Here is a 24,712-nt window from a genome sequence, read left to right as displayed (position 1 = left end):
AAATATTAGTCACATTTGTAATTCATTCTAACATGTCTTTAAAAAGTTTGTACTAAAAAAAATGGAATTAAATAAAAGTAATTTAGCTGTGACCTGCAGACCTGACGATGTGGAGGTCCTGGGCGTCGTTATATGTCATTATGACATCATGGATGAATTCTAGTTGTCTCAATGACATACTTATGAAAGGTCCTCCTAAATGGATTGAAAAAGGCTCCTTTTCTGGACAATAAATAGACAGGCAGAGGGTTCAAGAAAAGTGCATGTTCCTGGTGAGGCTCGAACTCACAACCTCGGCATTGCTTCACTGCATACTGCTGTATAAGTACCACGCGCTAACCGATTGCGCCACAGGAGCCTGATACACTGATTACCAATGTTTGTGTGTGTGGGGGGTAAAAATGTTGAATTATAACATTGCCCAGGCATACGCACTCAGAGCACTTTATTTCTGTAGAAGATCGTTTGAAACCAAGGTTTGCACTATCATGCATACAGCATGTCCATATATCTGCCGACCCCCCCGGGGTTAAATGTACATTGATACTTCTAATCAGCGCCCGGTGCCCCCACCCCGGTTTTATTTTTTAAAATTGTATTTTATTTCACCTTTATTTAACCAGGTAGGCTAGTTGAGAACACCTTTATTTAACCAGGTAGGCTAGTTGAGAACAGGTTCTCATTTGCAACTGCGACCTGGCCAAGATAAAGCATAGCAGTGTGAACAGACAACACAGAGTTACACATGGAGTAAACAATTAACAAGTCAATAACACAGTAGAGAAAAAAGGGGAGTCTATATACAATGTGTGCAAAAGGCATGAGGAGGTAGGCGAATAATTACAATATTGCAGATTAACACTGGAGTGATAAATGATCAGATGATCATGTACAGGTAGAGATATTGGTGTGCAAAAGAGCAGAAAAGTAAATAAATAAAAACTGTGGGGATGAGGTAGGTGGAAATGGGTGGGCTATTTACCAATAGATTATGTACAGCTGCAGCGATCGGTTAGCTGCTCAGATAGCTGATGTTTGAAGTTGGTGAGGGAGATAAAAGTCTCCAACTTCAGGGATTTTTGCAATTCGTTCCAGTCACAGGCAGCAGAGTACTGGAATGAAAGGCGGCCGAATGAGGTGTTGGCTTTAGGGATGATCAATGAGATACACCTGCTGGAGCGCGTGCTACGGATGGGTGTTGCCATCGTGACCAGTGAGCTGAGATAAGGCCTTGTAGATGACCTGGAGCCAGTGGGTCTGGCGACGAATATGTAGCGAGGGCCAGCCGACTAGAGCATACAAGTCGCAGTGGTGGGTAGTATAAGGTGCTTTAGTGACAAAACGGATGGCACTGTGATAAACTGCATCCAGTTTGCTGAGAAGAGTGTTGGAAGCAATTTTGTAGATGACATCGCCGAAGTCGAGGATCGGTAGGATAGTCAGTTTTACTAGGGTAAGCTTGGCAGCGTGAGTGAAGGAGGCTTTGTTGCGGAATAGAAAGCCGACTCTTGATTTGATTTTCGATTGGAGATGTTTGATATGGGTCTGGAAGGAGAGTTTGCAGTCTAGCCAGACACCTGGGTACTTATAGGTGTCCACATATTCAAGGTCGGAACCATCCAGTGTAGTGATGCTAGTCGGGCAAGCGGGTGCAGGCAGCGATCGGTTGAAAAGCATGCATTTGGTTTTACTAGCGTTTAAGAGCAGTTGGAGGCCACGGAAGGAGTGTTGTATGGCATTGAAGCTCGATTGGAGGTTAGATAGCACAGTGTCCAATGACGGGCCGAAAGAGTATAGAATGGTGTCGTCTGCGTAGAGGTGGATCAGGGAATCGCCCGCAGCAAGAGCAACATCATTGATATACACCGAGAAAAGAGTCGGCCCGAGAATTGAACCCTGTGGCACCCCCATAGAGACTGCCAGAGGACCGGACAACATGCCCTCCGATTTGACACACTGAACTCTGTCTGCAAAGTAATTGGTGAACCAGGCAAGGCAGTCATCCGAAAAACCGAGGCTACTGAGTCTGCCGATAAGAATATGGTGATTGACAGAGTCGAAAGCCTTGGCAAGGTCGATGAAGACAGCTGCACAGTACTGTCTTTTATCGATGGCGGTTATGATGTCGTTTAGTACCTTGAGTGTGGCTGAGGTGCACCCGTGACCGGCTCGGAAACCAGATTGCATAGCGGAGAAGGTACGGTGGGATTCGAGATGGTCAGTGACCTGTTTGTTGACTTGGCTTTCGAAGACCTTAGATAGGCAGGGCAGAATGGATATAGGTCTGTAACAGTTTGGGTCCAGGGTGTCTCCCCCTTTGAAGAGGGGGATGACTGCGGCAGCTTTCCAATCCTTGGGGATCTCAGACGATATGAAAGAGAGGTTGAACAGGCTGGTAATAGGGGTTGCGACAATGGCGGCGGATAGTTTCAGAAATAGAGGGTCCAGATTGTCAAGCCCAGCTGATTTATACGGGTCCAGGTTTTGCAGCTCTTTCAGAACATCTGCTATCTGGATTTGGGTAAAGGAGAACCTAGAGAGGCTTGGGCGAGGAGCTACGGGGGGGCCGGAGCTGTTGGCCGAGGTAGGAGTAGCCAGGCGGAAGGCATGGCCAGCCGTTGAGAAATGCTTGTTGAAGTTTTCGATAATCATGGATTTGTCGGTGGTGACCGTGTTCCCTAGCCTCAGTGCAGTGGGCAGCTGGGAGGAGGTGCTCTTGTTCTCCATGGACTTCACAGTGTCCCAGAACTTTTTGGAGTTGGAGCTACAGGATGCAAACTTCTGCCTGAAGAAGCTGGCCTTAGCTTTCCTGACTGACTGCGTGTATTGGTTCCTGACTTCCCTGAACAGTTGCATATCGCGGGGACTGTTCAAACTTTCGCCCTGTTCATTACGTATACCCAAGAATATTTAGATAGTTAAAAAACGAAAAGTGTGCACTCTGAACGACTTCGGAAGAGCAGATGAAACAGATGCTATTCTACATTTTTGTACTGACGGCCTTACCCTAACTCCAAACACCAGGCAGCAGTCCCAGGACAGGACGGGGAATCCTTCCTTCCTCATGGCCTTACCCTAACTCCAAACACCAGGCAGCAGTCCCAGGACAGGACGGGGAATCCTTCCTTCCTCATGGCCTTACCCAAACTCCAAACACCAGGCAGCAGTCCCAGGACAGGACGGGGAATCCTTCCTTCCTCATGGAACTTTTTTGAAGGGGAGCTGAATATTCAAGGCGAAGAACTCAGGTTCTTGTCACGGTGTTCAAATTGCCATCAATAAAATGCAATTGTCTTCGTAGCTTATGCCTGCCCGTACCACAACCCCAAACGACACCATTGGACAAATTCTCTAAAACTACGTTGGAGGTGGCTTATGGTAGAGAAATTAACATTCAATGTTCTGACAACAGCTCTGGTGGATATCCCATGCCAATTGTACGCTCCCTCAAAATATGAGACATCAATGGCATTGTATTGTGTGGCAAAACTGCACATTTCAGAGTGGCCTTATATTGTCCCCTTCACAAGGTACACCTGTGTAATGATAATGCTGTTTAATCAGATTCTTGAAATGCCACAACTGTCAGGTGGATTGATTACCTTGGCAAATGAGAAATGCTCACTAACAGGGATGTAAACAAATTTGAGGCCAAATTTTGAGAGAAATAAGCTCTTTCTACATATGGAACATTTCTGGGTCTTTTATATTTTGTTCAGTATAATATGACTAAATGTGTTCCTGTGTGTCAGGGGCAGTCATTATGACATCATGGATGAGTTCTAGAATATACCATATATCCTATAAACCTGGTTAAACTGTCATTATGACATCATGGATTAATTCTAGAATATACCATATGTTACAGGGGCAGTCAAGAAATAGAACAGCAAGGCCATAGAACATGACATAAGCAGAGCTGTGGGAGACCATCTCAAGCCCCTGGTAGAGCCGGGGGTGGTGTTTACCACTCCACCACACCTTCAGCAGGCTGGAAAAGTGGAATTGATCTGTTTGTTCCATTTGTTTGTTTCAGTTTTCAGGAGTTGAATCCTTTGACATATTGTTGATTTTTACATTTTCAACAAAAAATGTACTGGATTGGTTGAAAAGAGATAGTAAACTTACATATCATGCACTATTTTACCAGTGGCTGCATTTATACTGTTATTCATACTAAGATACTATTCATGGACCAAGATATTTTTTGTTGCCTTTGGACATGTTTATTCATTGGTTTTTGAGTCTGTTGATTGGTCGGTCATTGGGTTCATTGGTTTTGAGTCTGTTGATTGGTCGGTCATTGGGTTCATTGGTTTTTGAGTCTGTTGATTGGTCGGTCATTGGGTTTATTGGTTTTGAGTCTGTTGATTGGTCGGTCATTGGGTTCATTGGTTTTGAGTCTGTTGATTGGTCGGTCATTGGGTTCATTGGTTTTGAGTCTGTTGATTGATTCTTATTTTCAATGACGGCCCTGAAAATAAAAAACTGAAATATTTACACCACAACAAACATAACAGGGTAAAAAAAACTAAAGAATAACAAAAACTGGAAGACTAAAGATCATTCTAAGGAAGTGACATTGATTAAAATAGTAAGGACTGGGTGTAATATCCAATAGAAAAAATATAAGCCTGTTTTACAACATCGTTTGTAAACAACATAATTGTACCAACATTTTTTCAGTTGGAAGCATAAATATTTATGATTACAACATTTTACATGAATTGTAAATATGCTGAAATATCAAAACAGAATGTACACTCCTTCGCTTCGCAATAATTCACTTCATTTTTAAAATATTTTTATTTATTTCACCTTTATTTAACCAGGTAGGCTAGTTGAGAACAAGTTCTCATTTGCAACTGCGACCTGGCCAAGATAAAGCATAGCAGTGTGAACAGACAACACAGAGTTACACATGGAGTAAACAATTAACAAGTCAATAACACAGTAGGAAAAAAAAGTGGAGTCTATATACAATGTGTGCAAAAGGCATGAGGTAGGCGAATAATTACAATTTTGCAGATTAACACTGGAGTGATAAATGATCAGATGGTCATGTACAGGTAGAGATATTGGTGTGCAAAAGAGCAGAAGAGTAAATAAATAAAAACAGTATGGGGATGAGGTAGGTGAAAATGGGTGGGCTATTTACCAATAGACTATGTACAGCTGCAGCGATCGGTTAGCTGCTCAGATAGCTGATGTTTGAAGTTGGTGAGGGAGATAAAAGTCTCCAACTTCAGCGATTTTTGCAATTCGTTCCAGTCACAGGCAGCAGAGTACTGGAACGAAAGGCGGCCGAATGAGGTGTTGGCTTTAGGGATGATCAATGAGATACACCTGCTGGAGCGCGTGCTACGGATGGGTGTTGCCATCGTGACCAGTGAACTGAGATAAGGCGGAGCTTTACCTAGCATGGACTTGTAGATGACCTGGAGCCAGTGGGTCTGGCGACGAATATGTAGCGAGGGCCAGCCGACTAGAGCATACAAGTCGCAGTGGTGGGTGGTATAAGGTGCTTTAGTGACAAAACGGATGGCACTGTGATAGACTGCATCCAGTTTGCTGAGTAGAGTGTTGGAAGCCATTTTGTAGATGACATCGCCGAAGTCGAGGATCGGTAGGATAGTCAGTTTTACTAGGGTAAGCTTGGCGGCGTGAGTGAAGGAGGCTTTGTTGCGGAATAGAAAGCCGACTCTTGATTTGATTTTCGATTGGAGATGTTTGATATGAGTCTGGAAGGAGAGTTTGCAGTCTAGCCAGACACCTAGGTACTTATAGATGTCCACATATTCAAGGTCGGAACCATCCAGGGTGGTGATGCTAGTCGGGCATGCGGGTGCAGGCAGCGATCGGTTGAAAAGCATGCATTTAAGAGCAGTTTAAGAGCAGTTGGAGGCCACGGAAGGAGTATTGTATGGCATTGAAGCTCGTTTGGAGGTTAGATAGCACAGTGTCCAATGACGGGCCAAAAGTATATAGAATGGTGTCGTCTGCGTAGAGGTGGATCAGGGAATCGCCCGCAGCAAGAGCAACATCATTGATATATACAGAGAAAAGAGTCGGCCCGAGAATTGAACCCTGTGGCACCCCCATAGAGACTGCCAGAGGACCAGACAGCATGCCCTCCGATTTGACACACTGAACTCTGTCTGAAAAAGTAATTGGTGAACCAGGCAAGGCAGTCATCCGAAAAACCGAGGCTACTGAGTCTGCCGATAAGAATATGGTGATTGACAGAGTCGAAGGCCTTGGCAAGGTCGATGAAGACGGCTGCACAGTACTGTCTTTTATCGATGGCGGTTATGATATCGTTTAGTACCTTGAGTGTGGCTGAGGTGCACCCGTGACCGGCTCGGAAACCAGATTGCACAGCGGGGAAGGTACGGTGGGATTCGAGATGATCAGTGACCTGTTTGTTGACTTGGCTTTCGAAGACCTTAGATAGGCAGGGCAGGATGGATATAGGTCTGTAACAGTTTGGGTCCAGGGTGTCTCCCCCTTTGTAGAGGGGGATGACTGCGGCAGCTTTCCAATCCTTGGGGATCTCGGACGATATGAAAGAGAGGTTGAACAGGCTGGTAATAGGGGTTGCGACAATGGCGGCGGATAGTTTCAGAAATAGAGGGTCCAGATTGTCAAGCCCAGCTGATTTGTACGGGTCCAGGTTTTGGAGCTCTTTCAGAACATCTGCTATCTGGATTTGGTTAAAGGAGAACCTGGAGAGGCTTGGGCGAGGAGCTGCGGGGGGCGGAGCTGTTGGCCGAGGTTGGAGTAGCCAGGCGGAAGGCATGGCCAGCCGTTGAGAAATGCTTATTGAAGTTTTCGATAATCATGGATTTATCGGTGGTGCCCGTGTTACCTAGCCTCAGTGCAGTGGGCAGCTGGGAGGAGGTGCTCTTGTTCTCCATGGACTTCACAGTGTCCCAGAACTTCATGGTGAGGAATAATAAAACATGTATATTTTGTCAGGCTGAATGTTTGAAATATGAGGTGATTTGAGTCATGCTTCAGTAGTAGGAAAAAAGACAATTAGCACTTGGATGTAGTAAAGAAATACTGGAGTGATGTAGATTTGTTTATAAAATGTATTATAGAGCAATTTATTACACTATCCCGAAACCGAAGGTAGATTGGACAAAACCAAATGTACATTGGACGCCGGCATAGTCTTGTTTTCAAAGTCATTTTGCTATTATATGTCTCCAAAATTAAACTAACAGCTCAAACACCACACGGAATCTGGGAATAATGTGTACATCACTGGTTAGAGGACAATTTGTAGACAACAGCTAGCTACATTTTGAAGTGATGCATTTTAATTCAAGTGGGTTGCCAACGAGGTAAGTGTAACGCAACACTTTTTTGGTTAAATAATACTCTTTCAATACAGAGCCTGGATTTTTCCCCTGATGAGGCTCATATCCACATGACACTTAAATCAACAGAACATCGTTAAAATACTCCTACTACAATGTTAAAACATTCTACATTGTGACATCATTAAAATACTCCTACTACAATGTTAAAACATTCTACATTGTGACATCATTAAAATACTCCTACTACAATGTTAAAACATTCTACATTGTGACATCATTAAAATACTCCTACTACAATGTTAAAACATTCTATATTGTAACATTATTTCATTGATATCATGAAACAACTCCTTCATGTATTTTCTGATGTTTAATCAGAGATCTTTTATCAGAGTACTTCTTCCCACATTGATCACAGCTAAACGGTTTCTCTCTCTCTCTTTTCTCTTTCTCTCCTGTGTGTATTCTCTGGTGTATAGTCAGATGGTCAGATCTGGTAAAACGTGTATGTATCTTCATGTATGTATTTTCTGATGTTTAATCAGAGATCTTTTATCAGAGTATCTCATGTCACATTGACTACAGCTATGAGGTTTCTCTCCTGTGTGTGTCCGCTGGTGCATAGTCAGACTGCTAGATGTAACAAAACTCTTCCCACATTGATCACAGCTATAAGGTTTCTCTCCTGTGTGTCCCCTCTGGTGTGTTTTCAGGCTGCTAGATGTTCCATATCTCTTCCCACATTGATCACAGCTATAAGGCTTCTCTCCTGTGTGTGTTCTCTGGTGTGATTTTAAATGTTTTGATGAAACAAAACTCTTTCCACAGTCCGAGCAGTGGTAAGGTTTTTCTCCTGTGTGGATTCTCTGATGTATTTTAAGATCTGCTAAAAAGATGAATCTCTGCCCACAGTCAGAGCAGCAATGAGGTTTCTCTCCAGTGTGTATTCTCAGGTGTGCTATCAGGTTGCCTGAGTGAGAAAAATTCTTCCCACATTGATTACAGCTATAAGGCTTCTCTCCTGGTGTGATGTTAAATTTCCTGAGATAACAAAACTCTTTCCACAGTGAGAGCAGTGGTAAGGTTTCTCACCAGTGTGTATTCTCTGGTGTATGGTCAGACAGCTAGATGTAACAAAACTCTTCCCACATTGATCACAGCTATAAGGCTTCTCTCCTGTGTGTGTTTTCTGGTGTATGGTCAGGTGGCTAGATGAGGTAAAACTTTTCCCACACTGATAACAGCTGTAAGGTTTCTCTCCTGTGTGTGTTCTCTGGTGTGCTTTCAGGCTGCTTGTAACACTAAAACTCTTCCCACATTGATCACAACTATTAGGTTTCTCTCCCGTGTGGATTCTCAGATGTCTTTTAAGGTCAGCTGAAGAGGGGAATCTCTTCCCACAGTCAGAGCAGCGGTGAGGTTTCTTTCCTGTGGGTCTCCACTGGTGTTTGAGGTGTTCTGATGTGGAGAGACTCTTCTCTGTCTCTTCAGCATCAACCTGTTGTTGAGGCTCCCCAGAGGATCCACGATAGTCACATCCTTCTCCTGTGTGAACAACAAAGTCAGACAGATGGTTAAAGGCCCACAACAGCAGAAATCCACTGTATCTTTCAGCTAAAAGGTGATGCTCAGGATGTTGTACAACAATTGATGTCTGTAATGAATGTTTAAATGCTTTTACAAACTTAATTGACTATTGTCTTAAGACAGTCAAGTGATCAAAAATAGCCATATTTGTCGCAGCTGGCCGTGACCGGGAGGTCCATGGGGCGATGCACAATTGGCCTAGCGTCGTCCGGGTTAGGGAGGGTTTGGCCGGTAGGGATATCCTTGTCTCATCGCGCACCAGCGACTCCTGTGGCGGGCCGGGCGCAGTGCACGCTAACCAAGGTTGCCAGGTGCACGGTGTTTCCCCCGACACATTGGTGCGGCTGGCTTCCGGGTTGGATGTGCGCTGTGTTAAGAAGCAGTGCGGATTGGTTGGGTTGTGTATCGGAGGACGCATGACTTCGTCTCTCCCGAGCCCGTTGTAGCGAGTTGTAGGGATGAGACAAGATAGTAGCTACTAACAATTGGATACAACGAAATTGGGGTAAAATTCACAAAAAAAAGTTGAACACAGGTTGAAAATATCCTGATGAAAATAAATATCCTATAAATCACATTGGCTGCACATGCTAATGAGGAAACCACTAATTATGGATGGAGTATATCTGCTAATGAGGAAACCACTAGTTATGGATGGAGTATATCTGTTAATGAGGAAACCACTAGTTATGGATGTAGTATATCTGGTAATGAGGAAACCACTAGTTATGGATGTAGTATATCTGCTAATGAGGAAACCACTAGTTATGGATGTAGTATATCTGTTAATGAGGAAACCACTAGTTATGGATGTAGTATATCTGTTAATGAGGAAACCACTAGTTATGGATGTAGTATATCTGGTAATGAGGAAACCACTAGTTATGGATGTAGTATATCTGCCTGGAGCAAAAATGGTGAGTGAAGATTTGAGTTTTTCACAATGTATTCTGAATGTTACTACACATTATCAGCTCAAGATCGTAGGCTGCAAAATTAGCCTCCATTTCCAGGTTGCTTATGAGAGCATTTAACTTTGGGATTATAATCGTAAGGCTCGTTATAATGTCCTGCAAAATATAATGTTTGTGTCATTGTCACAAATCAACCGCTTTGTCGGAACTAGAAGCACAAGCATTTCGCTACACTCGTATTAACATCTGCTAACCATGTGTATGTGACAAATAAAATTTGATTTATACTTTTAAAAAATACTTCAACCAGTAAAAATGCTCTTTGGCAACCAGCCTATCAATGAGTGTTAGCATTCAAGCTAATAAAAATCATTTAAAAAATAACTGCAGATTTCCCTTTTAACAACTGAGTTTATGTTTTCAGAAAGTACTTACTGGTGTTAATCAGCATCAAGAATAAAGTATTTTGCAAATATCACAACCAAATATACAAGATATTACCTTAGCGACTGTTTCAAGTATTAATCAAAACAAAAACAACAGTTGCCTATGACAACCGCAAAAAAAATATAAAAAAATATTCAGAACTAATAACCGCGCTGTCAATCAAGTGAACACCGCTCGTCTCATTGGTGAGTAATGGTGGTTGACCTTCATGGGATAATTGGTGAGTAATGGTGGTTGACCTTCGTGGGATAATTGGTGAGTAATGGTGGTTGACCTTCATGGTATAATTGGTGAGTAATGGTGGTTGACCTTCATGGTATAATTGACGTGTTGCGTAGCCAATATGTAATGTAGAATGATGAAACAGATTTGGTTGTCTTCTAGAGCGTCTGGGGGATTTGCACAGGAACCAAACTTGACCCGGGTTAAACAACGTTTTGCCGATTTACATTTCATAAATTGTTTTGTTGCAAGTTGAAAGAGTCTGGAATTAATGCAAAACACTGGATATAAAAACCAATTTTATCAAACAAAAGTACGCTACATTTTTATCTCTGGGACCCTCAGGATGACAAATCAGAGCAGCAACTGTCCAGACTTTGGGACAGTTTTTCCTGTAGAAGTTCAATAACAAAGATGTAACTGCTAAAAAAAACACAAAAAAAGCCACAATCAAATCAACCAATCTGCAGTTGAAACAATAAAGCGTCATTCTGCCACTTATAAACGTTTATGATGTAACAATGATGTGATTCCACATTCCACCACTGTTTAGGTAATAAGATGATGATGGATGGGGCTGGAGAAATGTAACTACTCTAAAATTCCATCCGCGATATCAACATTCTAGTTTTAACCACGTTTTGAGGCGACACAGTGTTGGTTTACATTTACATCGTTTCAACCAATCTGCAGTTCAACCAATAACAAAGCTGTAATTCCACCACTGTGTTGGTTTCCATACACCACAAACCCTTGACGTGCCTTATCTATATAAACTGGTTACCAAGGTAATTAGAATAGTAAAAAGTTGTCGTGGTATACGGTCTGATATACCATGGCTGTCAGCCAATCAGCATTCAGGGCGGGAACCACACAGTTTATAATCTTCAAAAATCAATGGCTATAAATAAATAATTTAAAAGCAACTGTAGATTTCCCTTTTAAAACCAAACATCAGTTCAACTGCAGAGTTTATGCCTCTGTTTTTAAGACAGTACTTACTAGTATTTTTCAGGCCCCGGTTTCCCAAAAGCTTTTCACGGCTAACTTCATATGTAGAACCATGCCTAGACGCCTTAAGATAACTTTGGGAAACGGGGCCCAGATATCCAGTTTCCTCCTCCCCCTTTTTCGATGTAACAGTCATCTCCCCCTCCTCCTCTTTCACTCCATAAACTGCAGCCTCTTTCTCTGCCTCCTCTTCTTTATTAACTGTAACATCCACTTCCTCTTTCACTCTGAACGCGTCTTCTTCTTTCACTATAACAGCTTCACCCTCTACTTCTATTTTTACTGTAACAGCTTCTTCTTCCTCCTCTTCCTCTTTTACCAGAGCTTCTTTCTCCGTCCAGCAGACCGCCTCTTCTTTAGCAGGAGGAGAGAAGCTTAGTGAACTCATGGTCAGAGATGTTAGCTAGCTAGGCTAATGCTAACTTAACAAGCCCACTAGCTGACTAATAACAACGCCGCAAATATCACATTAAAGTGGATAACTAACTAGACGACAGAAGTGTGTTTAAAAAACTGTGTCTAATATACACTAAAGCGTCTAAAGAGCTTTATTGGTTCGGCTAATTTGTCTAGCAAACTACGGAGGTGGCTGACGAACTGTTGCTGCTGTTGAAAGAAGAGTTCCGTCCACTAGATTATACGTCACACCAGCAGCATCGGCCTAAAGTCCCACAATGCTTTTTTGCTGACTGGAGTAAAACGCAGTTGAGTAAAATATATATTATAGCGTGACGTGTAATCTACATTTACATTTAAGTCATTTAGCAGACGCTCTTCTAGTGAACAGGACGCTTCTTCTTCAACAACAGCTAGTCAGCCACTTCGGTAGCTTGATGACGTAGCATGCAACTGACATTATACGGTCAAGACTGGAGTTAAGTCCTGAATTAGGTCTTAATTAAGTCTTCTTCAACAACAACAGCTAGTCAGCCACCTCGGTAGCTTGATGACGTAGCATGCAACTGACATTATACGGTCAAGACTGGAGTTAAGTCCTGAATTAGGTCTTAATTGTTTAACATGTTACTCATTAAGCAGACGCAGATCGACTTACATTAGCGTATGCATACATTTTCGTACTGGTCCCGCGCAGGTATCAAACCAACAACCCTGGCGTTGTGTGCGTCATGCTTTACCAACTGAGCTACACGAAACTATTATCACCTCATGTATCCTCATCTATTCATAATGTACATATTCATATGTAGCTATAGGTCTGCATTCATAATGTACATATTCACATGTAGCTATAGGTCTGCATTAAACTATTCTAACAGTATATATTCATAATGTACATATTAACATGTAGCTATAGGTCTGCATTCAACTATTTTATGTTTTGGCTGTAAGAAGTCAGAGAAAACATATTTGCTCATCTTTAAATGAATAAACAATGTAGTGAATATTTTTCTAAACTGCGTTACCCATTCCAGTCAGCTGACGGCGATATGCGACCTTCAGATGTTGACGTCATATCTAGTGGACCAACACGACACCGGAAGCTGTTTCAACAACACGGATACTGACTCATTCAACCACCTCTTTAGCCTTGTAGCCAACATACAACCGAAAACAAGCTCTTTCGACCATTTTTGTGAATGTTGGTCTCGGTGTTTTTAAACACAATCCTCTTTATTATCTACTATTTAACTTAAAGTAATTTGCTTGTTAAATGTACAAATGTGTTGATTATACTGAGTCAAGCACTAAGCTTATCGTTAATGCTAGCTAGCCCGACCATGAACTCACTGAACGACTACCCTCCTGTTAAAGAAGAGGAGGTCTGCTGGGCGGAGAAAGAAGCTCTGGGGCTGAACATTGTCCTGAAAGAAGAGAAGGATGTTACAGTAAAAGGAGAGGAAGAAGCTTTCAGAATGAAAGAGGAGGAAGAGGAGGCCATCAGTATCACATTGAAAGAAGAGAAGGATGCTACAGTGAAAGAAGAGACAGAACATTTTAGAGAGGAAGAGGGGATAGAGGCTGTCACAGTGGAAGAAGAAGAGGGGATAGAGGCTGTCACAGTGGAAGAAGAGGAAGTAGAAGTTTTCATAATGAAAAGGGAGGAAGAGGAGGCTGTCACCTTGAAAGAAGAAGAAGAGGAGGATGTTTTGGGAGATGACGGAAAGGAAGAGGAGACTGAAGATCTGATTAACACCAGTGAGTACTGTCTTAAAAACATGGCCAGAAACTCTGCAGTTGTTGAACTAATGTGTGGTTTTAAAGCCAAAGGGACATTGCACTGAAATGTGCACCTCACCAGAACCCCAAATATAAGCTTGTAAACAATGCAAATGTAAACAAACACTATTTGACTCAAAACGTGTTTAAAACCATCATTTTGATCTCATGGTGGGTCCTTGCATCCACAGCTCTGTCTATGAATTAGAGATGTTCCATTTGTTCAAACCCTCAGCTACTCTCCCCTATCTGATTATTAGGACAGTGGAGATATAAAACCTTTAAGTACCAATAAGGAGTACGGTATTTATGGCTCTACCTTTCTCACTCATTATTATTCATGATTCTTTGATGATTATCCCTATTCATGTTAGCGTCCATATTAATATACAAGTGTTCAGAAACATATTATATTCTTGTGTGACTCGTATGATACAATCAATTATTTACTGTTAATGTAAACGTTATACATCACCCTTATCAATGTGATCGCCTCCCTGCACTCAGTCGTCCAATAGGATCCCTGATATAATGTAAACGTTATACATCACCATCTCTCCCCTCATGTTCATGAATAAGTATCTTTCATATTCTCAGAGCCCAACACCATTCATTTCTGTTGGGAACAACATCATCTGAAACACAACCAAAACAAACTGCAAATGTATCCAACAAGTTTGCTGAGTCACAAGCTTGATGTAGTCATTGTGTTCTAGGAATATGGGATCAAATACTTTAATACGTAGGGGAGTATAGAGCCACATTAAACGGTTATCTTCCCTGTCCAGATAAATACGTAGGGGAGTATAGAGCCACATTAAACTGTTATCTTCCCTGTCTAGATAAATACGTAGGGGAGTATAGAGCCACATTAAACGGTTATCTTCCCTGTCTAGATAAATACGTAGGGGAGTATAGAGCCACATTAAACTGTTATCTTCCCTGTCTAGATAAATACGTAGGGGAGTATAGAGCCACATTAAACGGTTATCTTCCCTGTCTAGATAAATACGTAGGGGAGTATAGAGCCACATTAAACGGTTATCTTCCATGTCCAGATAAATACGTAGGGTATAAATAGTTTAAGCAATAAAGCCCGTATACCACAGGAATGACAACCTGATCAATAATACCACAGGAATGACAACCTGATCAATAATACCACAGGAATGACAACCTGATCAATAATACCACAGGAATGACAACCTGATCAAATCAAATCAAATTTTATTTGTCACATACACATGGTTAGCAAATGTTAATGCGAGTGTAGCGAAATGCTTGTGCTTCTAGTTCCGACAATGCAGTGATAACCAACAAGTAATCTAACTAACAATTCCAAAACTACTGTCTTATACACAGTGTAAGGGGATAAGGAATATGTACATAAGGATATATGAATGAGTGATGGTACAGAGCAGCATACAGTAGATGGTATCGAGTACAGTATATACATATGAGATGAGTATGTAGACAAAGTAAACAAAGTGGCATAGTTAAAGTGGCTAGTGATACATGTATTACATAAGGATGCAGTCGATGATCTAGAGTACAGTATATACGTATGCATATGAGATGAATAATGTAGGGTAAGTAACATTATATAAGGTAGCATTGTTTAAAGTGGCTAGTGATATATTTACATCATTTCCCATCAATTCCCATTATTAAAGTGGCTGGAGTTGGGTCAGTGTCAATGACAGTGTGTTGGCAGCAGCCACTCAATGTTAGTGGTGGCTGTTTAACAGTCTGATGGCCTTGAGATAGAAGCTGTTTTTCAGTCTCTCGGTCCCAGCTTTGATGCACCTGTACTGACCTCGCCTTCTGGATGATAGCGGGGTGAACAGGCAGTGGTTCGGGTGGTTGATGTCCTTGATGATCTTTATGGCCTTTCTGTAACATCGGGTGGTGTAGGTGTCCTGGAGGGCAGGTAGTTTGCCCCCGGTGATGCGTTGTGCAGACCTCACTACCCTCTGGAGAGCCTTACGGTTGAGGGCGGAGCAGTTGCCGTACCAGGCGGTGATACAGCCCGCCAGGATGCTCTCGATTGTGCATCTGTAGAAGTTTGTGAGTGCTTTTGGTGACAAGCCGAATTTCTTCAGCCTCCTGAGGTTGAAGAGGCGCTGCTGCGCCTTCTTCACGACGCTGTCAGTGTGAGTGGACCAATTCAGTTTGTCTGTGATGTGTATGCCGAGGAACTTAAAACTTGCTACCCTCTCCACTACTGTTCCATCGATGTGGATAGGGGGTGTTCCCTCTGCTGTTTCCTGAAGTCCACAATCATCTCCTTAGTTTTGTTGACGTTGAGTGTGAGGTTATTTTCCTGACACCACACTCCGAGGGCCCTCACCTCCTCCCTGTAGGCCGTCTCGTCGTTGTTGGTAATCAAGCCTACCACTGTTGTGTCGTCCGCAAACTTGATGATTGAGTTGGAGGCGTGCGTGGCCACGCAGTCGTGGGTGAACAGGGAGTACAGGAAAGGGCTCAGAACGCACCCTTGTGGGGCCCCCGTGTTGAGGATCAGCGGGGAGGAGATGTTGTTGCCTACCCTCACCACCTGGGGGCGGCCCGTCAGGAAGTCCAGTACCCAGTTGCACAGGGCGGGTCGAGACCCAGGGTCTCGAGCTTGATGACGAGCTTGGAGGGTACTATGGTGTTGAATGCCGAGCTGTAGTCGATGAACAGCATTCTCACATAGGTATTCCTCTTGTCCAGGTGGGTTAGGGCAGTGTGCAGTGTGGTTGAGATTGCGTCGTCTGTGGACCTATTTGGGCGGTAAGCAAATTGGAGTGGGTCTAGGGTGTCAGGTAGGGTGGAGGTGATATGGTCCTTGACTAGTCTCTCAAAGCACTTCATGATGACGGAAGTGAGTGCTACGGGGCGGTAGTCGTTTAGCTCAGTTACCTTAGCTTTCTTGGGAACAGGAACAATGGTGGCCCTCTTGAAGCATGTGGGAACAGCAGACTGGTATAGGGATTGATTGAATATGTCCGTAAACACACCGGCCAGCTGGTCTGCGCATGCTCTGAGGGCGCGGCTGGGGATGCCGTCTGGGCCTGCAGCCTTGCGAGGGTTAACACGTTTAAATGTCTTACTCACCTCGGCTGCAGTGAAGGAGAGACCGCATGTTTTCGTTGCAGGCCGTGTCAGTGGCACTGTATTGTCCTCAAAGCGGGCAAAAAAGTTATTTAGTCTGCCTGGGAGCAAGACATCCTGGTCCGTGACTGGGCTGGGTTTCTTCTTGTAGTCCGTGATTGACTGTAGACCCTGCCACATGCCTCTTGTGTCTGAGCCATTGAATTGAGATTCCACTTTGTCTCTGTACTGACGCTTAGCTTGTTTAATAGCCTTGCGGAGGGAATAGCTGCATTGTTTATATTCGGACATGTTACCAGAAACCTTGCCCTGATTAAAAGCAGTGGTTCGCGCTTTCAGTTTCACGCGAATGCTGCCATCAATCCACGGTTTCTGGTTTGGGAATGTTTTTATCGTTGCTATGGGAACGACATCTTCGACGCACGTTCTAATGAACTCGCACACCGAATCAGCGTATTCGTCAATATTTTCATCTGACGCAATACGAAACATGTCCCAGTCCACGTGATGGAAGCAGTCTTGGAGTGTGGAGTCAGCTTGGTCTGACCAGCGTTGGACAGACCTCAGCGTGGGAGCCTCTTGTTTTAGTTTCTGCCTGTAGGCAGGGATCAGCAAAATGGAGTCGTGGTCAGCTTTTCCGAAAGGGGGGGATCAATAATACCACAGGAATGACAACCTGATCAATAATACCACAGGAATGACAACCTGATCAATAATACCACAGGTATGACAACCTGATCAATAATACCACAGGAATGACAACCTGATCAATAATACCACAGGTATGACAACCTGATCAATAATACCACAGGTATGACAACCTGATCAATAATACCACAGGTATGACAACCTGATCAATAATACCACAGGCATGACAACCTGATCTACATGAATGCAGCTTCCACTTCATTAAAGCCGTTACCCAATCACAGGGATGGATAACTCTGGAAAGAGGAGGGCAGATTACTGGTAGGAGTTACCCAATCACAGGGATGGATAACTCTGGAAAGAGGAGGGCAGATTACTGGTAGGTGTTACCCAATCACAGGGATGGATAACTCTGGAAAGAGGAGGGCAGATTACTGGTAGGTGTTACCCAATCATAGAGATAAAATGCAAATGAATTACTTAAAAATCATACAATGTGATTTTCTGGATTTTTGTTTTAGATTCCGTCTCTCACAGTTGAAGTGTACCTATGATAAAAAATTACAGACCTCTACATGCTTTGTAAGTAGGAAAACCTGCAAAATCGGCAGTGTATCAAATACTTGTTCTCCCCACTGTATATATCATTATTTATCATTATATATCATTAAACTAAACCTAACTAGTCTAAACCTGATAGTATAACAATAGTAGTAATTATAATGTATTATATACAACACTTTTCATTACAAAGACAATCTCAAACTGCCAAAACTAACAAAACACATGCAGAGATCTGGCAGGTCTTGGTGATGGTCTTCCACAGATTCAGATGATGTGTTGTTCAGTCAGGCAGTTCAGAAAGGCTGGGCAGTAGTTTAAAAGGAGGGGGCAGCGATGTCACAGGAGGGAGCAGCGATGTCACAGAGGGAGCAGCGATGTCACAGAGGGAGCAGCGATGTCACAGGAGGAAGCAGCGATGTCACAGAGGGGGCAGCGATGTCACAGAGGGGGCAGCGATGTCACAGAGGGGGCAGCGATGTCACAGAGGGGGCAGCGTCAGTCAATTTCTCAGACCGGAGCTCTTCACCAGGCTCCTCCTCTAACATGGAGCCAGTTTTATCATGTAGAAATTTCATTCAGGTCTCTATTAAGTATTTAACTAAATAATCTGTTTGTCTTTGGCAGGAGAGAGACCAGACTCTCACTCTGACAGCGGAAAGAGTCCTTCAGGGGAACCAGACCCAGAGACGCCCAAACCAGCGAGACGACACCACTGCTCCCAATGTGAAAAGAGATTTTCCCAATCATGGGCCCTAAAAAGGCATGAGAGGACACACACAGGAGAAAGGCCTTTCCAATGTTCCCAGTGTGGAAAGAGTTTTACTTTGATAGGAAACATGAGGGAGCATAAGAGAATACACTCTGGAGAGAAACCGTTCCACTGTTCCCAGTGTGGAAAGAGTTTCGCCTGGTTAGGGAGCCTGAAGCAGCATGAGAGGATACACACAGGGGAAAAGCCTTTCCAATGTTCCCAGTGTGGAAAGCAGTTTACCCAGTTAGGGACCCTAAAAGAGCACGAGACAACACACGCACAAGAAAAGCTCTACCAATGCTCCCTGTGTGGAAAGACTTTTATCAATTTAAGACATCTGAATAAGCATGAAAGAATACATACACAGGAGGAGAAGTCATACAACTGCTCTCATTGTGGAAAGACATTTTCCCAGTTAGAGGACCTGAAAACACATGAGAGAATCGAGAGACTGTGTTCTGACTTGTGTTTTTGACCTGAGAATTTAGGTTTTTTGTTTTTGCCAAATTAAATCATATTGTTTATATGAAATCATTAACAAAATAGACCTACTTTTGTTTAAATTTTCATCTGGAGTTGATAAATAGAATGTGTTTTGATTATGAACTTTCATCAAGTATAATAATATATAATCTCTAATATTATATTTTTTGCTAAATGTTAATTATTATATAGATGAAGGGAGTTTTGCATTTCTTGAATTTAGTTAATTTTGTTTCATTTAGATCATTTGTCATCAAGCTATAGGATGAAGTTGTTGACCTGAAAAACATGAATGTTCCCATCAATGTTATTCCACTATGTAGAAGCAGTATAGAGCTAGTTGTTTATTTTGATATTATCTGTTGACTGAATGAAAGAAAATGAAAAATAAAAAGTAGAATAAGGCTCCATGGTAGCTAATAGATTATAATATAATAAGGCTCCGTGGTAGCTAATACATTATAATAGACTAAGGCTCCATGGTAGCTAATACATTATAATATAATAAGGCTCCATGGTAGCTAATACATTATAATAGAATAAGGCTCCATGGTAGCTAATACATTATAATATAATAAGGCTCCGTGGTAGCTAATACATTATAATAAGGCTCCATGGTAGCTAATACATTATAATATAATAAGGCTCCATGGTAGCTAATACATTATAATATAATAAGGCTCCGTGGTAGCTAATACATTATAATAAGGCTCCATGGTAGCTAATACATTATAATAAGGCTCCATGGTAGCTAATACATTATAATAGAATAAGGCACCATGGTATCTAATACATTATAATAGAATAAGGCTCCATGGTAGCTAATACATTATAATAAGGCTCCATGGTAGCTAATACATTAGAATAAGGCTCCATGGTAGCTAATACATTATAATAAGGCTCCATTGTAGCTAATACATTATAATAAGGCTCCATTGTAGCTAATACATTAGAATAAAATAAGGCTCCATTGTAGCTAATACATTAGAATAAGGCTCCATTGTAGCTAATACATTAGAATAAAATAAGGCTCCATTGTAGCTAATACAGTAGAATATAATAAGGCTCCATGGTAGCTAATACATTATAATAAGGCTCCATGGTAGCTAATACATTATAATAAGGCTCCATGGTAGCTAATACATTATAATAGAATAAGGCTCCATGGTAGCTAATACATTATAATAGAATAAGGCTCCATGGTAGCTAATACATTATAATAGAATAAGGCTCCATGGTAGCTAATACATTATAATAGAATAAGACTCCATGGTAGCTAATACATTAGAGTAGAATAAGGCACCATGGTAGCTAATACATTATAATAGAAAAAGGCACCATGGTAGCTAATACATTATAATAAGGCTCCATGGTAGCTAATACATTATAATAGAATAAGGCTCCATGGTAGCTAATACAATACAATAGATTAAGGCTCCATGGTAGCTAATACATTATAATAAGGCTCTATGGTAGCTAATACATTATAATAGAATAAGGCTCCATGTTAGCTAATACATTATAATATAATAAGGCTCCATGGTAGCTAATACATTATAATATAATAAGGCTCCATGGTAGCTAATACATGATAATAGAATAAGTTACCATAAATGTATCCAATACTGACTAGTCTATTTATCCATCAGGTCTAATACATGTATCCAATACTGACTAGTCTATTTATCCATTAGGTCTATTACATGTATCCTATACTGACTAGTCTATTTATCCATTAGGTCTAATACATGTATCCTATACTGACTAGTCTATTTATCCATCAGGTCTATTACATGTATCCTATACTGACTAGTCTATTACATGTATCCTATACTGACTAGTCTAATACATGTATCCTATACTGACTAGTCTATTTATCTATTAGGTCTAATACATGTATCCTATACTGACTAGTCTATTTATCTATTAGGTCTAATACATGTATCCTATACTGACTAGTCTATTACATGTATCCTATACTGACTAGTCTAATACATGTATCCTATACTGACTAGTCTATTACATGTATCCTATACTGACTAGTCTATTTATCCATTAGGTCTAATACATGTATCCTATACTGACTAGTCTATTACATGTATCCTATACTGACTAGTCTATTTATCCATTAGGTCTAATACATGTATCCTATACTGACTAGTCTATTACATGTATCCTATACTGACTAGTCTATTACATGTATCCTATACTGACTAGTCTATTTATCCATTAGGTCTATTACATGTATCCTATACTGACTAGTCTATTACATGTATCCTATACTGACTAGTCTATTTATCCATTAGGTCTATTACATGTATCCTATACTGACTAGTCTATTACATGTATCCTATACTGACTAGTCTATTTATCCATTAGGTCTATTACATGTATCCTATACTGACTAGTCTATTTATCCATTAGGTCTATTACATGTATCCTATACTGACTAGTCTAATACATGTATCCTATACTGACTAGTCTATTTATCCATTAGGTCTATTACATGTATCCTATACTGACTAGTCTATTACATGTATCCTATACTGACTAGTCTAATACATGTATCCTATACTGACTAGTCTATTTATCCATTAGGTCTAATACATGTATCCTATACTGACTAGTCTATTTATCCATTAGGTCTATTACATGTATCCTATACTGACTAGTCTATTACATGTATCCTATACTGACTAGTCTATATATCCATTAGGTCTAATACATGTATCCTATACTGACTAGTCTATTTATCTATTAGGTCTAATACATGTATCCTATACTGACTAGTCTATTTATCCATTAGGTCTATTACATGTATCCTATACTGACTAGTCTATTTATCCATCAGGTCTAATACATTTATGCATGTTGATTTTGTCCATCCACACCAGACGCGATCAGGACACGCAGGTTGAAATATCAAAAGGAACTCTGAACCAAGTACATTAATTTTTGGGACAGGTCGAAAAGCATTCATGGCAATTTAGCTAGTTCGCTTGCTGTTGCTAGGTAATTTGTCCTGGGATATAAACATTGGGTTCTTACGTTATCTGAAATGCACAAGGTCCTCTGGTCCTACAATGAATCCATGATTGCATGCTGTCAGGCTGTATCACCGCCTGGTAAAGCAACTGCACCAAAACGCTACTATCTCAAGGCCATCAGACTGTTAAATAGCCATCACTGGCCAGCCTCCACCCAGTACCCTGCCCTGAACTTAATCACTGTCACTAGCTGGCTACCGCCTGGTACTCAACACTGCTCGTTCAAGTATGCTGCCCTATGTACATAGACATGGAATCACTGGTAACTTTAATAATGGAACACTGGTCACTAATAATAATGGAACACTGGTCACTATAATAATGGAACACTGGTCACTATAATAATGGAACACTGGTCACTAATAATGGAACACTGGTCACTAATAATGGAACACTGGTCACTATAATAATGGAACACTGGTCACTTTAATAATGGATCACTGGTCACTTTAATAATGGATCACTGGTCACTATAATAATGGAACACTGGTCACTAATACTGGAACACTGGTCACTAATACTGGAACACTGGTCACTAATAATGGAACACTGGTCACTTTAATAATGGAACACTGGTCAGTAATAATGGAACACTGGTCACTATAATAATGGAACACTGGTCACTAATAATGGAACACTGGTCACTATAATAATGGAATACTGGTCACTATAATAATGGAACACTGGTCACTAATAATGGAACACTGGTCACTATAATAATGGAATACTGGTCACTATAATAATGGAACACTGGTCACTAATAATGGAAACTGGTCCCTTTGATAATGGAACACTGGTCACTTTAATAATGGAACAATGGTCACTTTAATAATGGAACACTGGTCCCTTTGATAATGGAACACTGGTTTCTTCAATAATGGATTCACTGGACACTTTAATAATGGAACACTGGTCACTTTAATAATGGAACACTGGTCACTAATAATGGAACACTGGTCACTTTAATAATGGAACACTGGTCACTTTAATAATGGAACACTGGTCAATAATAATGTAACACTGGTCACTAATAATGTAACACTGGTCACTTTAATAATGGAACACTGGTCACTAATAATGGAACACTGGTCACTAATTATTACATTTACATTTACATTTAAGTCATTTAGCAGACACTCTTATCCAGAGCGACTTACAAATTGGTGCTTTCACCTTATGACATCCAGTGGATCAGCCACTTTACAATAGTGCATCTAGGTCTTTTAAGGGGGGGGGGGTGTGAGAAGGATTACTTTATCCTATCCTAGGTATTCCTTAAAGAGGTGGGGTTTCAGGTGTCTCCGGAAGGTGGTGATTGACTCCGCTGTCCTGGCGTCGTGAGGGAGTTTGTTCCACCATTGGGGGGCCAGAGCAGCGAACAGTTTTGACTGGGCTGAGCGGGAACTGTACTTCCTCAGTGGTAGGGAGGCGAGCAGGCCAGAGGTGGATGAACGCAGTGCCCTTGTTTGGGTGTAGGGCCTGATCAGAGCCTGGAGGTACTGAGGTGCCGTTCCCCTCACAGCTCCGTAGGCAAGCACCATGGTCTTGTAGCGGATGCGAGCTTCAACTGGAAGCCAGTGGAGAGAGCGGAGGAGCGGGGTGACGTGAGAGAACTTGGGAAGGTTGAACACCAGACGGGCTGCGGCGTTCTGGATGAGTTGTAGGGGTTTAATGGCACAGGCAGGGAGCCCAGCCAACAGCGAGTTGCAGTAATCCAGACGGGAGATGACAAGTGCCTGGATTAGGACCTGCGCCGCTTCCTGTGTGAGGCAGGGTCGTACTCTGCGGATGTTGTAGAACATGAACCTACAGGAACGGGCCACCGCCTTGATGTTAGTTGAGAACGACAGGGTGTTGTCCAGGATCACGCCAAGGTTCTTAGCGCTCTGGGAGGAGGACACGATGGAGTTGTCAACCGTGATGGCGAGATCATGGAACGGGCAGTCCTTCCCCGGGAGGAAGAGCAGCTCCGTCTTGCCGAGGTTCAGCTTGAGGTGGTGATCCGTCATCCACACTGATATGTCTGCCAGACATGCAGAGATGCGATTCGCCACCTGGTCATCAGAGGGGGGAAAGGAGAAGATTAATTGTGTGTCGTCTGCATAGCAATGATAGGAGAGACCATGTGAGGTTATGACAGAGCCAAGTGACTTGGTGTATAGCGAGAATAGGAGAGGGCCTAGAACAGAGCCCTGGGGGACACCAGTGGTGAGAGCGCGTGGTGAGGAGACAGATTTTCGCCACGCCACCTGGTAGGAGCGACCTGTCAGGTAGGACGCAATCCAAGCATGGGCCGCGCCGGAGATGCCCAACTCGGAGAGGGTGGAGAGGAGGATCTGATGGTTCACAGTATCGAAGGCAGCCGATAGGTCTAGAAGGATGAGAGCAGAGGAGAGAGAGTTAGCTTTAGCAGTGCGGAGTGCCTCCGTGATACAG

The 24,712-nt window shown here is 42.1% G+C and overlaps 2 protein-coding genes and 1 non-coding gene across 3 annotated transcripts; 1 reads left to right on the top strand and 2 right to left on the bottom strand.

Annotated features, from left to right (window-relative positions):
* Positions 1-264: 264 nt before the first annotated feature.
* On the bottom strand, positions 265-358 carry trnai-uau (transfer RNA isoleucine (anticodon UAU)). The gene is made up of 2 exons: positions 321-358; positions 265-300 (listed from the first exon to the last, which is right to left on the bottom strand). It is a non-coding gene; the product is annotated as a tRNA-Ile (tRNA).
* Positions 359-7,303: 6,945 nt separating this feature from the next.
* LOC135570935 (zinc finger protein with KRAB and SCAN domains 1-like) lies at positions 7,304-12,676 on the bottom strand. Its single transcript, XM_065016755.1, has 2 exons — positions 11,501-12,676; positions 7,304-8,873 (listed from the first exon to the last, which is right to left on the bottom strand). The coding sequence occupies exons 1-2, from the start codon at positions 11,895-11,897 to the stop codon at positions 8,290-8,292; spliced, it is 981 nt and encodes a 326-aa protein (XP_064872827.1). The 5' UTR covers positions 11,898-12,676; the 3' UTR covers positions 7,304-8,289.
* An 87-nt stretch (positions 12,677-12,763) lies between these two features.
* LOC115146481 (zinc finger and SCAN domain-containing protein 21-like) lies at positions 12,764-19,600 on the top strand. Its single transcript, XM_065016754.1, has 2 exons — positions 12,764-13,666; positions 18,620-19,600. Exons 1-2 carry the CDS (start codon positions 13,231-13,233, stop codon positions 19,219-19,221), a joined length of 1,038 nt encoding a protein of 345 aa, XP_064872826.1. The 5' UTR covers positions 12,764-13,230; the 3' UTR covers positions 19,222-19,600.
* The last annotated feature ends 5,112 nt before the right edge of the window (positions 19,601-24,712 follow it).

This window comes from Oncorhynchus nerka, unplaced genomic scaffold (genome assembly GCF_034236695.1).
Source record: "Oncorhynchus nerka isolate Pitt River unplaced genomic scaffold, Oner_Uvic_2.0 unplaced_scaffold_889, whole genome shotgun sequence".
In the NCBI taxonomy this organism is placed as follows: Eukaryota; Metazoa; Chordata; class Actinopteri; order Salmoniformes; family Salmonidae; genus Oncorhynchus; species Oncorhynchus nerka.
The sequence above is the reverse complement of the archived record's forward strand: the minus strand, read 5'-3'. Positions and strand labels throughout refer to the sequence as shown.